The sequence below is a fragment of the Coloeus monedula genome, assembly GCF_965178545.1.
Source record: "Coloeus monedula genome assembly, chromosome: 3".
In the NCBI taxonomy this organism is placed as follows: domain Eukaryota; kingdom Metazoa; phylum Chordata; class Aves; order Passeriformes; family Corvidae; genus Coloeus; species Coloeus monedula.
The window spans coordinates 66,064,389-66,083,623 of record NC_138783.1 but is presented as its reverse complement, the minus strand read 5'-3'; the positions used below and the strand labels follow the sequence as shown (position 1 = coordinate 66,083,623).

General features: G+C 35.7%; 1 protein-coding gene across 2 annotated transcripts in view; it reads left to right on the top strand.

The window, feature by feature from the left end:
* KLHL1 (kelch like family member 1) overlaps window positions 1–19,235 on the top strand; it is a gene marked incomplete at both ends in the record, with an annotated part of 190,081 nt that overhangs the window by 80,371 nt on the left and 90,475 nt on the right. For both annotated transcript variants that reach the window (XM_082279274.1, XM_082279273.1), the window contains one exon: window positions 8,008–8,204. In XM_082279274.1, coding sequence (XP_082135400.1) covers window positions 8,008–8,204 — 197 coding nt within the window. The remainder of the gene's footprint in view (window positions 1–8,007; window positions 8,205–19,235) is intronic.

Below are 19,235 nucleotides of genomic sequence, written 5' to 3'. Positions count from 1 at the left end.
CCCAGATTGTTGTCTTCTTTCCCCTGTGGATGTCAGCCTGCTGGGAAAAAAATACCTTTCTTCACTGAATACCTTTCTGATTCTAAAACAAACTGTGGGCTTTCACATAATTCAAGTCTGTATGAGAGAACTTCAGAGACCCATTTGTCTTAAAGAATGGCAGAGAGTGATTGCCTCCTTAATTTTTTTTTTTTTTTTTGAGCAAGCCATACTCTGAGGACCTTGTTTCCGTCTGGATCAGATGCTTTCCATTCCTGTCACTGAAACACAAAGTCCTTGCTCGTTCCTGGAGTTCTAAACTCCAATGAATTGGTATTCCTCCTTTTACCCTGTATACTTCATTAAGGGACAGAATTGTCAATTATGTATTAGGAACCAGCTGTTGTCTCATTCTTTTGGCAAAGTATATGAGAATTGTTTAGAAAAGAGCTCTGAACTGAATATCCATACATTTGGACTATTCAGAATGATCTAGAATATTATGGAGAGATAGATAGTGACTGTGTTTCCTTGTACTGTGATGCAGTCTGCTATTCTTTAGAAGTCAGTAAGTATGAAAGAGGGCTTTGGTGGATCGATGCCACGAATATTGCACAGGGTCCCTCGTGGAGACGCTCAGGCAGCACTGCAGTAGCACCCACGCGTGCGCACGATCTCACCTTCGCAGGCGGTCGCGAACAGCCGCTCACACACAGCCCATGCACAAGCCAGAGATGAAGAGGCGAGAGGGGTTCTCTGCATGCAATTCTGAGGCGTTTAACGAAACCAACACACTCAAAGGAAGCAGGGACAAAGAACCAAGAACGAAACGCACACGTTGTTTTATCCCGAAGGGTCCCAGAGGTGGGCAAAGCATCAGAAAACAATGGTCTGAGGGCTAGGGGGCAGAGGCAAGGGTGAGTGACATAACAGGAGCCAATGGGAGAAGGGATGGGAGGGGGGAGAGAGTCAGTAACCAGTGGAATCATGGTAAAGGGAGAACTTTCCAGCACAGAGGTTTACAGAGAGACTGCTTTCAAAGCAGCATGGGGGTGTAAAGTGGACTTTGCCACTGCAACAAATAAGAATAAATTCAGGCAGACACAGGGAAACGATGAGTATGGAGGGGAAGAACAGATAACTGAGTGCACTGCAGGGTGCATTTTTGAAGCTGTCCCTTGCTAGGTTCAAAGTTCTTCATCTCCAAAGAGAGATTTAAGCAAGTACTGAACATGGCTGGAAAATGAGTGCTTTTAAGTGAGTGCATTTAAGCCTATTGCTTAAATGGAATCAGGGAAGTGATCAGACAGGCTGCTGTGCCATGGTCTTCCTCTTTAATGTGTTTCTTTCTGGAGGTCCTGCAGTAGAGATATGTACTTGTATCCACTCTCTTGAGTTCAGCTGCCTAGCTGTGTATCCCCAGCTCCAAAACAAAAGCAAAAGAATCATGAAAATTGCAATGGTAGTTTGTGAAAGACGTCCTCACCTTTCAGGTGTTTACTCCTGTTCCTGTAATGTAAAATACCTTCACTCCCTTTCTGCTCTGTCCCAGCAGTTGTGATGAAATGTACCCTCAGAACAGGATGCAACTGGAGTACTCACTTCTCCCAGCAGTGCAGTCCAGCCCAAAGCAAAGTAGATTTCATTAGGCTGTAAGGTGGACTCTTAAACAAAAATATTTTCTTGGTAATTGGTGCCTCCATTTCTGTAACTTTTTGTTCTCTAAGCGTGGATTTGAACTTCTCTGTGTTACCGTAGCAGAAGCTGCCAAATCATTGCCTGAGAAGTTAAGAAGCTTTTTCTGGAAGAGGTGAGTGTTCCTACTTTGGAGCTAGCCTCAGATGTGGAGAATAAAATACTGCTCCTTCAAACCTGAAAGCTGAGCTCCTTTGTCCTTGAGACGTTTTTTTCCTTTTTAAATTTTTTTTTCCCACCAGCAAAGCTTGACTGTGCAATAGAAAGGTTGTATCTCTCTGAGATGTACTCAATATTTGGTACAAGTCTTGTGGAATGAAACTTCCCCCCCATCCTCAAGATGAAGTTTGCTTTTCTTTACAAACCTAAATTCCTGGAGTGGCTTTTGATGTGTGCAGCATGATGAGCAGAACCTACAGTCTGGAAGAAAACACTAAGTACTGAAGTCCATTGACTAAAAACAGTTAAGAGAAACTGAGGCCTTATAGATGAAATGAGCTTTTGGGAATAATTTTTGTCATCTCCCAGCCTATTTTGTGTATGAGTGCAAGATTTGTGCTGAAATTTAATTTGTAAGTGCTGGTTATATTTGTTATTTTTTTGAGGTAACTTTTATCTTGGCTTTTTTTTCTTTGTTTTAACCTGTGAGGTTTTTTTCCTCTATTTATGTACAAAGCTAAGCTTAAAATTTACAAAGGCAATGCCTGTATATTGGCTAAATTATTGGTGACAAAATTACTAACATAATGGTCACCTGTACAAGTACAAACCAGTAATATTTAGCACATAATCCCAAGAATGATGTTCATATTTTAACATTTTTTCTATAACTAATGGAAAAACATATCTTCTATCTCAGACTGCTAACATATCTTTCTTCACAGTTGATAAAAAGGTTTTATGAAGATAAATGATTTACTGCTTTTAGTCCTGTTACTTGTATGTATATCTTACAGGGGACTAAGTTCAAGTATATAAAGTGAGCTAAGGCACATGAATGGCATAAGGTGAAAATAACATTTTAATATCTCTCTCTAAAAAGCTGATGTATTTGAGTCAGTGGAGAAATTTTCTCTAAAACCTGACATTTCAGTTATACAGGAGGTGTTTTGGTTTGTAGTTTGAGGGTTTTTTTCAGAACAGGAGATGAAAAGGTAACATGTTGGGGATTATTTTGGCTAATAATAGTTTTCTGATCTTTAGCCAGACATTTGCAAGAAGTTTCCTGCTCAGGGGGATTTTAATTTGTTAATAGCATTTTCTTATCGCTCTGCAATGTTGTAATTTTCCACGCTATTTAAATAAAGGACACTTTGGAAGTACTGACCAAGGATCATGTGATTAGGCCAGTTTAGTCCACTTACTCAAAGATGTGACATGATTAGGGTGTAAATAATTGTACAGTATTTTAAAAGAGTGACTCTAGTTAATTTATAAGAATTCTCATATTACTGTGATGAAGGCTTTTTCATTTTTCACAAGCTGCATATTTATATGTCTCTGGAATAACTTAAGAAATTATTTTATACATAATAATACTTAAATGAAGGGAGCCTACATGAAAGATGGAGTGGGAATATTTACAAGGGCCCATAGTGACACAGCAAAGGCTTCAAACTGAAGTAGAGTAGGTTTAGATTAGATAATAGGAAGAAATTCTTTTCTGTGAAGGTGGTGTGGTACTGCAACAGGTTGCCCAAAGAAGATGGAGATGCCCCACCCCAGAAGTGTTCAAGACTAGGCTGGATGGAGGAAACCTGTTCTAGTGGAAGGTGCCCCTGTCCATGGCAGGAGGGTTGGAAGTAGATGATTGTTATGGTCCCTTCCAACCCAAACCATTCTATAATTCTAAACAAACACAATTAGCCATAGAATGCCTTCTTCCTCAAGTACAACTTAGTAATATGGTCTGCAGCAAATAATTAATGGAAAATAAAAAAGAGTTTGATCAGGAGAAACCTCTGCTGACTATGTATATTGTTTCCTATTTTCTTTTCTGAAAACATCTTCACCTTTATAATAAGTATGGAAGACAATACAACTTAGAATTTATCTTTTAAGGCATAGGTCAAACTGGAGACTAAAAGATGTTCTGCTACACAGAAGATACTTTTTGTAGCATTCTTCATTGACTGCTGTTCATGGATAGACATGAGGTGATTTTACAAAATTCACTACCAGGAATTGACCATAACAGAGAGAATTGATCATCAGAATTGAACCCAAAGAGTGTTTCATCACCTGAAACCTGATGACTCTGATGATTCCAGTGCTGTGTTTGGGAGCAGATTAACTGAATTCATATCAACAAATATAAATATCAGTAGTGTCTGAGTAAGTCAAATGAAGGTGCTTCTTTTGTCTGAAATCAAGAAATAGCTATTCAGAGAGTGATTCATCTCATTCTGCAGTACATGACTAAAAGAGAGCAGGTGAAAACTGCTCTAACACCTATTTCTTTCTGTGGACTGTAAAAGGAGATTGTGGGTGATTAGGTCAGGTGGCTGCTTCAAAGTACCTAAGGAATGATTAAGATAAGCAAAAGGTCTATTATAGCAATGTGAGGCACAGTACCTTTTTTATAAGCTTTTTCAGCTCTTCAATGGAATTTGATGCTATTTCAGAAAAGCAATTTCTTATTGTAGTCATGTTTGTAGGCAATTAATCTACTATGCATAAGATGAATAAATATTATCTTGATACCATTTCCTGCCTTTCTTTTTGAAAAAATGAGACCTCCTAAAACTGATTAGCCTATAGAAATAATTCCATTCAGCAACATTTCAAAACTGCAGCACAACTGATATTTCATGACCAAGACACATGAAATAGAAAGTTAAAAAGATTAATACCTGATTACAAGGAATTAGTTTTAGCCTTTGTTTCCAATTCCTTGACACTTCCCATGATTTCCCTTGTAGACGCTTACAGTGCTCTTAGGAATGTTGAGGAGTCTTGCTATGAAAGACAAAAGAAAAAAAACTACGGTCCTCATGAGGTGAAATGATGTTACCATGTGTTAGAAATTTAGGTTAAAATTCATTGCTTATGCACAGAGCAAAGGTACCTACCGAGTGGTCCCACCACAGGTCCAATATGTTGGTCAATAGCTGTGGGAGGCTATTCCTGTGATACACACTGATCTTATTAACATCATACAAAGGTGGGCAAAAATTTGGTGATTCCCTCTAAGCAAAAATAGTTCTAAAGTATAGTCAGTAGTGTAGAAGAGAGAATAAAAGCAAAAATTAAAATTAAAAAAAGACTAAAAAATAAAACAAATCAAAACTGTCCCTGAACTTGGGAAAAGATTTAGCGACAGAACAAGAATATCAGAGAATTCTTATATTATCTCTGCTTTACATTTGGTAATGAGGTAATAAAATTTATGTAGTCATTATGAGAATGCATGCTAAAGACAGGCATTTTAATTTCTGCATAAGCAATGTGCATAATTTTTTTCACAAATACAGCTATAATTTAGAATAACAATTAGAATACATTAAAGTTCTTTTGATTGTTTTTTTCCTCATATTTTTTCATCTTAATTAATGTAATACAAAAGGAGATTTTAAGCTCTGGTTAATTTGTTTTTGTCAGACTAAGCCACTTGAGCAAGCTTCTTATTGCATAAAAATGTGAGGGGGAGGTGAATTGAAGAAGCAGTAATATTAATGCCCCCTTGAATATCCCATTAAACAGTTTTAAATGGATGCTTGGATCTTCTAATTGCCAATATAAAACTGTCTGAAGATTTGATATTTTTTATACAGAGCCTCTTAACAGCTTTCTTTTTTCAAACTTTGACCATGCTAAACACTTGATATCCCAGAGGAATTTGCATAAAAATGTCATAGCACTCTTCTAAAAAAGTGAATACAGCCCTTGTGAACAAATTTATGAAGCTGTCTTGATGTTTAAAAAAGAAGATAAGATTTGGAAAACATTTAGATGGATTAAAAACTTATCTATCATTGAAGAATGAAGAACAATAAACTCTAATTCATACTGAGTGTACTCTTCTAGCTCTTATCATAGATATATTAAGTAGTAAATTAGTATTTCTGAATTTAGTTAAAAATAAGTCAAGTTGTAATATATTCATATCCCCAGATATCCCAGAAACCACTGTATGTTTACTTCCTCTATTAAATTGTAAAGCAGAAATGTGTTCACACTCTTCTATAAAAATGTGAATCATTTTCTTCAAAATGTCATGTTAGTTACATAAAGAAATGTCTAATTCATAAAACAGGTAATATTTTTTATTGATTTAAACTTAGTTTAATCCCACTGTTTCCCAACTAATATCATACCAGGACTAGTGTACCTTAAAGTAAACAGAATATATCTTCAATTTGAAAACAAATAGATTGATATGGTTTCAACTGATTCCTTTGGGTTCTTCTCCTAAGGGTAGCTACCTTTAGTGATAAAAAGCCAAACGATGAGACTGTTACCTTTCCTCATAAAAGATGGTTATTCTTTCTATACTTACATCACTTTGCAAATGCTGTTTGGATCAGTTTTGTATGGCCAGAGACTTTTTCGAGCTCATTGTTGAGAAATAGCATGTAAGAAAAAGAGATTTTTCTTTTTTTAAAAATTTATTTTTGTTTCCATTTCTCAGTTTATCTAATTTTCAAAGGTGTTTTGCACAGTTTTAATTTTTTTTTACTTTTGGTACCAGGATGGTCAGTTTTAAGCTGAAAACAACTATCTTTTGAAAGCTTCCACTTCACACAGTGGAACTGTGTTCCAGAGAATAGATTGTGTGTTGAGCCAGCCATTACCTGCAGGCATGCAGCAAATGAGGGAGTGTCATTGATAAATATATGGGTCAGCCAAGAATCTGCTGCTGAGTATGCCTTCTGACCACATTGCATAGAGATGTGGTGTACAGAAATAGTGAGAAAATGTCAGATAACATAAAGAGAAACGCATGTGACATTAATAGAAGAATAAAAATAAGCAGAGGAAACCCACTGAAATTAGGCTATGTGCTTGATCTCATGCTCTGACCTTTGCAGAAGGTAACTAAATCTAGTAAAGTATAACTTCACAGTTTCCATCTTATATTAAAAGCTCCAGATATAGTGAAAGGAGAAAATATCAGATGTGCAGTGTTAATGCTATTTTGAATTTGGTATTGCAATATAAAGCATCTTTTCAAGGGCATACTGTTGTGGAGGATTTTAGAACTCTTAGTGCCATGCAATAGAATTATTAAGATTTGTAGATTTTTTTTTTATGTGACAGCAAATAAATGTTTGTATGTGGAAAAGAGTGAGTTTATCTAAGTGTTGAACTATAATGTTTTTAAGAGAAAGATCAATATACATTTAATCCTTTTATAGCCGGAAATTATTTTTCCAAGCACAGTAAAATAAAATCAGAGGTATTTTTTGACCATTTGTATTAAATTTGTACATCTTATTTTCCTATTCTTTTTTTTTCTGCTCTCCAAAACATCCTCGTAATCTTTGGTTTGTAGTTTTTGAAGTTATTAATGTAAGAGATTTATAAGATACTAATGTAAAAGTAAGGCTAAAAATGTTGGTTGGGGGGAGCACTATAACAAGAATTACATATTCCAGCCTAAAATAAATTTTTTTAAAAGTTTATTTTTTTCTATTTTATCTTTTATTTATTAAAAAGTGTGTCATCCTTCAAGGTGAAGATAATGACTTGTGAAATTATAGAATTAAGTGCCATATAAGTATTAATTAATGGTTCTTTTCCTTAATACAAATTATTTTAGAGGAACTGTGTGCTATGAGAAGCCTGCCGTATGTTATTCAGATAACATTAATCCCAAAGTCACATTGCAAATAAGCAACACAATGTTTGAAGACTGTTAAGCCTTGTTTTGAAGATATATTTATGGGTTTATTCATACTATACCAGGCAGTTAGTTCATTCTTTTCAGGGAAGTAAATGGCTGTGAGGTTTGCTCTGTGCCACTGAAGATAACACAAGTTTTATCGCAAATTTCAATGAAAAAAAAGAAAGAAACCCAACAAAAAAACCATCCACAGCCGAGTTGATATCCAGGTATTCCAAGTCTTCTCTTCCATTTCACACTGTACAGTGTCTCTTTTTATGCCTGTTATATAGTTGAATTAATAGTAGTTTAAAGAGAAATATTTCTAATACTATAATTTTCAGGTCACATAGGTGTTCAGTCAGGGAGATTAATCCTTCTTTTCTTCCCTTTTTCTGTAGAGTTATTTATCTAGAGCTATGATTATTTATACAAACATCTTTCAATACTGTATGTTTTGTAAAGACCAAGTAAATAAGTTTGCATTTGTTATCAATCCTTTTTTTTAGGCTGCCTGGAATTAAAAGAAGACACCATTGAAAACCTCCTAGCAGCTGCCTGCCTCCTCCAGCTCCCACAAGTAGTAGAGGTTTGCTGCCATTTTCTAATGAAGCTTTTGCACCCATCCAACTGTTTGGGAATACGAGCATTTGCTGATGCACAAGGATGCACAGAGCTCATGAAGGTGGCTCACAACTACACCATGGTAAGGCAGTTTTGGAATATTAAATTATAATCTTGTGAATCCTATATATCCTCTACAAGTAAAAATACCTTGTTAGATTTTTTCTTGAAATTATTCTGTACTCTATTCTGTATTTCTATGGAACTTTTTTTCATAAGTGGTCCTTTTGAAACCATAGCAGTGATGACTTCTATGAACTTCAGTGAAGTTACGAGAATTGGCCTTCTATGATGGAGGCACTGTCTCCAGGGCCAGCACTGTATAAGACTTATTTAGATACATGGTCATATACAGGTGATAATAGTAAAGTATATGTAAATCATTATTATACTTTTAAATCACTTTCCTTTAGTTAAGCTTTGTCATTGTTCTGCATGTGAACACTATGAGGGGAAGTTTTGTTGGGCTGTGGGTTTGGGTTTTTTTGTCAAGAATTATCCCTCCTTTTAATCATCTGTGAAGTAGATTAAGCCAGGAAGTTCTAGAAATAAGGGATTTTATCTGGTAATATTTAATATTTTTCTAGTTACATCTGACAGAACAGGTATGGAATCAATATAGAATTTTAACCAGAATCAATGAAGCAGCAATACACTACTTATTCAGAAATTCAATCATACTGGTAGCCATTTGATTCTTCACAGTTTGACAAAATTTAAAACACCTGGCTCATGAAATTAAACTTACATAAAGAGTAGATTATATATCATTTATGAGAAATAATGGTCCCTCTAGGTCTCTACTGAAATTATTATTGAAGTAATAAAGCACTTTTCATTGAATCTGATTCTCTTTTTCAGCATTTATGTCCTTGTTTTATTTATTCTTTTCTGTAACTAATAGCACATTGTAATTCACATGTTTAACTGTGGTGTTTTACCACTACAGTTCAGGTAGTTATACCCATTTTACACTTCTGGAGCAAGCTCTGTTGTTTCTCTGTATTTAGGCATTTAAATTATAGTGTTACAGGTCCAAGCTAGTCAGTTAATAACCTTCCTCTGTCAGTGGAGAGAAATAAGCTGTCAGAGCAGAATTCATGTGATCTTCTTTCAAATGAAATTGCATTAGGACTGAACAGATGTGTTTTGAAAAAACCCAACCTTTTATCAATATATTTCTTAGATTTATATATTACATTCATATTTTTGGTTTATTTTGTTGTATGAACATGAAGAAAATAGAGAAAAGCATTGATTTAAAAAAAATTAAAATTGCTTACGATTCTTTAGAAGAACTTACTGAAATATTTTTGGGTGAATGAAATTACTCATAGTATATTTGAAGACTTGTGACTGATACATACCTAATGTATCGCAAAGTTCACAAAGATTAAGATATTTGATATATAATCTATTATTCTTTTAATGCTGAGATTTAAAATCTCAATTATGTGTAATGGGAAAATCACCAACAGAAGATGTCAGATCAAAAAGGAAGTCACAAGACTTCGTTTTTGCTTGTAATTAACTTGCTTGTAATTAACAAGCAAGCTCTGATTTATCTGCCATGGATTTGCAAGCATGCACAAGTCATACTTTCTCTTAGCTAGAAAAACAAATAATCACAATGAAATGACAATATTTTTTCTGACCCAGGGAAAACATAACCCTAAAAGATAAGCTTCATAGTGCATGATACTTTCACAGGCATTGTGTTATTTAATTCAGGTGTGAGTCAGCTCACATCTAGTTGACTGTTTTGTATTAACATGTGTGGAAGACCAGTTGTGAGTGGGGAAGGAGCACCTTATTGCCTATCTTCAGCACAGCACTCTCAATCGAAGAGAATCTACGTAAGAGAAACATGATTAGTTCTTCTACATGGATACATGACTAGGAAAAACGTACACAGTTCAAGGAAGATACCCTGAGAAGTGTGATACAGGAGCACCAGAGACCTGGGAATGTGAAGAAAGGGGAGGAAAGTGATGAGCACAGGCAAAGAGCAGATGCATAGTCTCTGAGGTGACACAAAGCATTCTTTCTTCCTTCAGACTCCAGGAAAGTAGTATGGACTGTGATGAGGGCAAACATAAAGTAGGGCAAGAGGGAGTTTGTTTAACAAACTCCTCCAGTCTTACGCAGAGGATTTGAGGGGAAGCTCATATAGCTAAAGAAAGGATGGGAAAAATCACCGTTTCTTTAAAAAAAGTTAGCTTGCTTTCAAGAGAACTTCAAGGCCCTTTCTTTAAAGTTTTTCAGGGTGCTTTTTTTAAAAGTTCAAAGTGATGTATCTCAAATTCTGGCTCTGTGAATCTTCTTCCACAGTGTTACTGCAAAAGCTTGTTGTGAATAGAAAGTAGTAGTACTCCCTTAACTTCAGAATCTTGTGCAGATGTTTGCTTGAGATAAAAAAACTCAGAGAAACAATAGTTCTATACTGGTGTAGGAATGCAAGACAAAATTTTTCAAATAATCTTGCAAAAATAGATTTATGCATTAATGAATTTTTTATTTACATCACAGGACATACCTGTGAGCACCATGCAAATAAAAGTTTGTATCCTTTGTTTCCAAAGGTTAGGGAAGTAGAAGTTATTCAGTGTGACAGAAATGGTTTATGCAATAGATTGTGTAATAATTTTGAGATATGACTCAAGTTAAATCTCATCTTTGAATAATTTCTTAGCTAATTACATAGTTGAAATTAAATATTCATTGATTCATTTGAAAAAAAAAACCCAAGTAATAAAATAATAGGTCTCTGCCTGCATTTTACCTGGCAAATGTTATACAGCTTTTCTCCGACAATTACTTTTAAGTAGAAAGTAATTCACAATTGTCTTCACAATAGCAATTTAATGAAAATCAATATATTTTCATGAAATAATTTGCTTCATTGAATCTCCATAAATGTTTTAATCTTCATTTTTCAAAGAAATCTGCTTGCCTAGTCTCAGACTTGATGTAAGTTCCAAACTACATTGTTGTTATATACATATATAACTTGTTTTGTGCTTTCACATAACATGTTATGAGGGCAAGACATTTGAGCTTGGAAATTTCTTTATGTTGAAGAAGAAAGAGCTTCTAAAGAGCAGACCAATTAATTTTAGAATCCTGTTGACAGGAGACAAATAATTTCAAACATGTTTTCTGTCACACTGAATAACTTCTATTTCCCTAACCATGAAATCTGTGGAAACAAAGGATACGATTTTTTATTTGCATGGTGCTCACAGGTATGTCCTGTGATGTAAATAAAAAATTTGTTAATTTAAATAATGTAAATAAAATTCATTAACTATAAAGTTATATATCCCTTTCCATGAGCAGAGGTATAATATACCTGGGGATAATTAGTCTTCAGTGTCAAATATAAAATTATTATTTTGAAATGCAAAATCTAAGTGAGGAAAAGCAAATGTGGTCATAGAAGAGGGGAGAAAGTGAGGAAATGAAGATAAGAAAAGCAGTGAAGAAAAATCAGATAACATTTGAAAAATCTTAGAAGATACATCTGCCATATAGCAAATTTTGAGGTTGATGGAAGTAAAGAGGAAGGTAGATTTCATAAAAATTTAGTGAACACTGAACGCTGGCGATTTCTATGTTTGCATTCCCTGTACTTTTTAGAAATGGAACTTGGATGGCAACATTTTAAATGAAAGCTTTACAAGGAAGGAGTTAATAAGAGCAAAAATGTAAATTGTCATTGGTTTCTTTTTTAGACACATCAGATTTAATGTAGTTTGTTTTATTTCTGAAGTATGAAAATGCCTTGCCAGTGTTTTATGGGGTGATTTTAATTTTTTTAATTATTTTTAATGAATCTTCTAATTTAAATGGCAGCACAAATATCCATGTCTCTTGATTTAAGACTTCTGTACTTCTTAATTGCAATCTGGGTTGTTACTAGCTTGTCAGTTTCTGAAAGCTTTCAATCTGCAGAGCCATATGTCTGATAAGTTTAAATTCCTAATTTATTGTCAGAGTTAAGTTAGATAGTAGAGTGAAATGCATGTGTGATGTCTTTTTAAGAAAAATAAAAGCAGCAAAATGGAACATATCAATAAGCTGAAGCAAATGATTTCTTCTAGCAAGCATTTTTAGTGACAGTTCTTTATCCTTCTAGTTATAAGAGGCTTCATATGTAGGGAAGCTAACCTCTAAAGTCCGCAATTTATCAGCTTGTCATACTTGCCAGAAATTAAAGTCGCACTGTTGGGACTTATCTGTCTCTTTAGAAAACAGAGTATAGTGTAATTTGAAATTGTGATGGCCACCTTGTTGGGATGCAATTATTTTTTGAGTAGAAGATGTTTTAAAATATGTTCTATTTTGAACCATTGTATGTTTATTGGTTAAAGTTTGTAATAGACAATACTAGATGAATGGACTCTGTGACTTTAATGTACCATTAACCCTTCTTTCAATGAGTACTTGGCTACACTGGTAAATACTGAAGAAGGCAAAATAAGCCATATTTTTCCCTAAAAAGATAATTGCAGTTTGGTTTTAGAGCATGGGAAAATATAAAAAAAATACTCATACTTGGTATGGTTTTGAATACAAATGTGATTTGCTTTCTCTCAGCAAAGCCCATGGTTCTGCTTGTGTTGCAGTGTATAGATAATGCTTAGAAATTGAGAGTGTTCCCTTCAAAGATATAGTACCAGTTTCTTCATCTCATTATCATGCCATTTGACTGAAACCTGATTGCTTCAAACAGAAAACTGAAATACCTCATAGATATAATTATTTAACCTGTCAGTGCTTCACTTTTCAGCAAACTTCACTTAAACCTCAGCTATCATTTCGCATCTTATAACTGCTGTTTGAGAGTTGAAATGATAAGAGCTTGTTCCACATTTTTATTTCACCGTATTTCAAAATGAATTGCTAAACATATACTTGGAAAATCTTCAAATTACTTTGATGCACTGAGTAGAAGAATGGCCATAAGTAAAAATTCCTTGACCAGAAGAACATAAATGAATAAAGTGATTGATGTGTCTGTAACCCAGTCATAACTTCAGCAATGTAAAGGCCCCTAACGTATGTTACAGTTCCAAGCCTGGGAGATGCAGAATGTTTGCAAGTGCCTTTGAATGAAGTGGTGAGAGGTGTTTAGCTACTCAGAGATGCAGTTCTGTGCATTGCACTGCAAGGGCCATTAGTCCCAGCACAACAAAACATTATTCAAACTTAATTAATGAGCACGTAAGTAATCTCAGTGACATGTACTGACTCTGTATGGACTCTTTAATTTACTGAGAATTCTGATTGTACTGCAGACGGAGAAACCATTTCATTTAGTTGAAGTGTATGCCTTACGCAAATTTTTTAATGATCTTTTATGGTGAAGAGTTTCAGTGATTATTTTATTAGTTATGTTTATTATCTAGGTTTCAAAATTTCACAGTTAAAACCTGTTGGGGTGGAGTGGGGAAGGAGTGATATGTAAAACCTTTTCCTTCCATTTACAACAGTTAATCCTGAAGCATATTGAAATATTGTAACATTACTCCATATTCAAATTAAGAAAAATATTACTGAGATACTGGCAGGTGATGGTAACAGTCATTAATGAGTTGTAGTTTTACATTTAGATGTTAGGGGTTTATTTCAGTCCTAATACAGCTTTAACTAAAGTCAAATAACAAGTAAGGGAAGAAAACTCTAGTATTGTAATTTAACAGTTCTTTAGTGTCATGGTAAGGAACAGTATTTCCCAATTTAGTGTTCCCACTAAATCACTCCAAACTGTGCACTGCTCACTCACTCCCCCTTTTCTCTCCCCCTCCCCCCTGCAGCAGGACTGGAGAGGCGAATTGGAGGCACAAATGGTAAAGATGTTGAGATAAGAACAATTTGCTGGAAACAGCAGAGAAGAACAGGAAAAGTAACAGCAACAATATTATACAAATGACAAAGTGTACAAGAAGGAGGCAAATTATTCACGTTCAGCATGGGGAAACCCCCCAACAATATTCAACTGCTTCATCTGCTGCACTACCTGACCTGGAAGGGAGCTTTTCCCAAGTCCCTGGAAAATGATATGAGGTGGTATAGAATAATCTCTAGGTCCTAGCTATCCTTCCTTCTGGCTACTGCAACAATTAACCCTGTCCTGGCTGCAGTCAGGAGATTTTTCATATGCTGTTTAACATCATATATATCTACAGGGTCATAAATTGTCTTTCTGCTATTTAATATAGCTGACCACATGCTGCTCAACAGAGACTGATCAGATAACAGGTTTTTTGACTTCAAATTGTACTTTGTTTCCACCACTTTGACCTCCTTACCACCTTACCTCCTTACATTGGTGACATATGGATAAATAGACAATGAGATGGATGGAAAACTGACTGGACAAACAGGCCCAGAGACTTGTGATCTATAGTAAAAAGTACAGCTGGTGACCAGTAAAGAGTGATGTTCCTCAGGGATTATTTCAGGGTCCAACACTCTCTAGTAACTTTATTAATTATTAGATGCTAAGATGGAGTTTTCTGTCAGCAAGTTTGCAGATGTCATCAAACTGGCAGGAGGAGATGATTGATATGCTTGAGAACAAGGCTGCTGTTTAGAGGGCATGCTGGAACAATGGGCTGAAAGCACAGAATCACAGAATCATTAAGGTTGGAAATGACCTCCAAGATCAAGTCTCACTTTGAATAAATACCACCACACCCACTAAACCATGTCACAAAGTGCCACTTCTACTTGTTTTTTTAATACCTCCAGGGATAGTGACTTCACCAACTCACTGGAGAGCCTGTTCCAATGCTTCAACACTCTATCAGTGAAGAAATTTTTCGTGATATCCAACCTGAACCTCACTTGGTGCAACTTGGGGCAGTTTCTCTCCCCATGTCCTATCTCTAGTTGCCTGGGAGAAGATGCCAAACCCCACCTCAACACAAGCTCAATTCAAGTAGTTGCAGAGAGCAGTAAGGTCTCCCCTGAACCTGCTTTTCACCAGGCTAAGCCACCCCAGTAAACCCCGGTCACCCCAATAGGATTTATGTTCCAGACCCTGCACTTGCTCTGCTGCTTTATGGCCACTCAACCCCAGTGTTGCATGGGGTTGTTGTGACCCAAGTGCAGGACCTGCACTTTGCCATGTTGAACCTTATACCACTGGCCTTGGCCCATCAATCCAGCCTTTCCAGATCCCTCTGTAGAGCATTCCTACCCTTCAGCAGATGACTCTCCTGCCCAACATTTTGTTGCCTGCAAACATCAAGATGCACTTGATTCTCTCATCCAGATCACAAATAAAGGTATTAAAAAGGCTTGGTTCCCAAAAGTGAGAAACATCATGAAGTTCAGCAAAGGGAGATGCAAAGTCCTGCAATCTAGGGACACAACCCCATGCACTGCTACAGGCTGGGGAGCAACTGTCTAGGAAGCAGCTCTGCAGAAAAGGACACCAGGTTGAATGTAAACCAGCAATGTACCCGTGCTGCAAGAAGGCCATGAACATCCTGGGGGGTATCAGTGAGAGTGAGAAAGTTGAGGAAGGTGATCCTTCCCTATTTGGCACCCATGAGACCAAATACAAAGTGCTGAGTCTCCTTTTGTATTCCTCAGTACAAGAGAGACATGGATATAACGGAGTTAGTCAGGGGAGGTCACCATGCTGATTGGATTCTGGAACACACAGTGCATGAGGGAAGTCTGAGGAAGCTGGGCCCGATGAACCTGCTGTACTGAGGGGGACCTTGATGCTCTCTGCATCTACATGACTGAGCCATACAGACAAGAAGGTGCCAGACTGTTGTTGGGGGTGCAGATAGGCAACAGACACAAAGTAAAATATACAAAATTCCAATTGGATATTAAGATTATAATTTTTTTAGAACAATGGGAGTAGTTAAATACTAGGAAAGCAATGGCCACTGGAATTTTTGGGATCTGTTCTTGGAGGTATTCAAGACATGACTGAAAATGTTGCTAAGTAACTTGACCTAGTTAAGACATGCACTGAGTAGGGACTGTGACTAGATGAGGTCACTTTGAACCAAAATTATTCTGTAAGGCTATTAAATGTATTTCTTGTATGTTTTTGGTGTTCTTAGATATGAGCTGTGTATCCAGGGATGACATGAAGCAAAAGTTCCGATTTTTTTGGTTTTTTTAATTTTACTTTTCAAGCAATGTGCGACAGATGGGTTTCCTGGAGCTAGCATTTAATTGACTTTTATTAGCAATAAGCTATTGGTAGCATGTTAGCAACAAATTAACAGTAACACACTAAAATTTTAAAACATTCTGTAATTTTCTGTTTCTTATGCTTGGAGTACTAGCTTGGAGTAAAAAGTTGAATTACATCTCTATTCAAAATGCTTCCTAGATCTACATAGGATGCTAATTTTAAAGAAAACAGATCCCTTCACTTGACTAGTTAAATTCTGATTTTTAAAGCTGTTATTTTGATACTCTAACTGTTTAGGAGTTGTTTTTTAATAAGATCCTTCCTCTCTCTAGCATCCCTTGGTCAAGTAAAATGAAGTTGAAGATATTCCAAAGAAACAAGAATACTTGAAATAAATAATATTACCCAGGATACAGAAATTAGAATTAAAAACATTTTTGCAACTTACAATCCAATATCAATTATGCCTGACTGGGAACCTCTTTTGAGGTTTAGAATTTTCTCTGTTTTTCCCCTTTAAAGCCATACTAGTGATACACAAAAGTGAATGATCTCAATAACGCAAACATAAGCAAGAGTCACAAAATCCTTGCAACTTTCAAATGAACCACATAGTTTAATCTTTTATTTCTCTTGATAAGGATGACTTTCTTAAAATATTTCAGTAACTTTTTTTTTAATAGAAACTATTATTACTATTATTATGACTCCTACTCCCAATTCCTTTTTTTCTTTTTTGAGAAGAATTTGTACTTTATAGGCCACCTTTCACACATCCAGTATTTTTAGTGTTCTTGTTTGAAAGTAATAATCAGCACTTAGCACAGTGTGCTGCTTTCATTTTAAGTTCTCCTTAGTACAGCTGTGACATAGCATGTTACAGTACCACTCCATCAAGACACAGTTGGAGAAGAGGAAGGTAAGAGCATTTCAAGAACTAGCATATGGACAGCAAGACAATTAATAGAAAATAGAAAAGACAACTGCTGGTAGTAAAATGCTGTGAAATCTACAGGAAAATAGTTAAGGAAATAGTCTGTAGTGCTTTAATCACAATTTGATGGCTTCTTAATCATCAGGAACTTCAATTTGGTTGCTTAGATGCTACATTAAAAGGTTACTAAGGCAGAATTTTGTATTATTCTTGAGAGGGCTGCTCTGAAAAGCAGCACCCTCAGCTGAATAATCTTTTTACATTATGCACAAGTCTCAACTCTTCCTATAGCTTTAATTTGTTTTTCAAGTTTATTCTAGTTCCAGAAAACTGAATATTCAGCAGCAATGTTAATATCCCGTTGAACTAATACCTTTTATGCTTTAGACGTATAATTGCATACTAAGGGTACTCTGGTATGTCTGTTCTTCTTCATGTGGTGTCTGTGGGGTCAGCAGATCTACATCTCAATCTCTCAAGTGAAGGATATATCAATTCATAAATCCTGCTTCATCTCACTGAACTGTAGGCAGAAATAAATTACTGTTCTTAGAGGTAGCTCAGGACAAGCAGACTTAACCTAACAAGCATTGGTGAGCACCTAAATCAGTGTGAATCTGTGTCAGTACTACAGAACTGCAAACGTCAAACTAAAAAAGCACTCCAAAGACAGTGAATCTTTGAGGATTTTCTTGGCATTCATGGAAGACATTGAAGATGAGAAACAAGACAGCTGAATTTTGTGGCTGTAAATTCAAACTTTTGAGTCTGCATACCAGTGTAAAATCAAATACCTGGCATTTTCCATGTCTTTTGTAAGATTAAAGGATGGGTCCCAGTACTGGGGATAAGCGTTCTTTCTTTGTTTTCATGAAAGTATTCAAGGATGGTTAAATACAAAACCCCACATAAGTACTTAGATTGTGTGTGTAGAAAATTAATTCACTAAATTCTTTGAGAATATAGTATGTATTGAAGTATGTACCCCAGTTCAGGGGTACCAAGAAAGCGTGACATAAGCTTTAAGTGCATTTTCTATCTGCTATTCCCAACACTTTAAGATTGAGAAAAGATCCTTTAAGGTAGAAAGAAGACTCACTATTGCTTTCTGTGGGCTTCTCAGATAACAAAGAATATAGCCTAACTGGAATATGAAGCTCGTGGGAGATGAAAAAGGGATAACATTGGACAGGATGATCGAACTGATACTGGTATGGGGAACTCTGGCAGGAAAAACAGAAGACGGAAAGATACAGGAATGAGACATGATAGAAAAGAGAATCTTAATCTATGGACTATGGCTGAAGTAAACATAAGAATATATGACCAATAGAAATCTTGCTCTGTAGAAACTCCATCACTAAGATTCTTGTCCCTACTCATTGCCCTGCTTTCTGAAATTGTCAGTGGCTCATATTGTTAAAATGGCTTGAAAATATTCAGTCTGATTCTGGCAATAATATGTTCAGTATAATGCAGGGCAGACTTCTCATTTTTCTGTTGACTAAGAAAGAATTTGCAGTCATATTAAAAAAAAGACAATGAAATCTCAAGGAATGATATGTTTTTGGTTACTTCCAGTACTGGGAAATAAAAGATAACATTTGAGAGTAGAGGTTAGCCCTGGTCTTCCCTGAACCAGTATGAGAAACTGAGGCTTTACAGTGTTCTGTCAATGTAAAGGAACCCTTCAATACAATAATGACAGACGTTAGAGAATCATAATACAGAGATACTGAGAAAAAACATTACCTGCAAGTATTTCTTCCTAACTGGAGCCAGGGGGACAAAAGAGTGTATGTTCTCACTTACACCATCGACATTAAAAAAAAAAAAAAATCATTATTAATAGACAAGACTTTGGGCTTTCCATTTCATTGTCATGTTACTCTGTACTGAGACTTTGTATCTGCTGGTTCATAAAATATTTCATTTTATTCATATTCAGAAAACCTCTTGTGGTATTGCAAACTTTCAGAAAGTTTTTTCTGTCATGGAAGCATCACAAC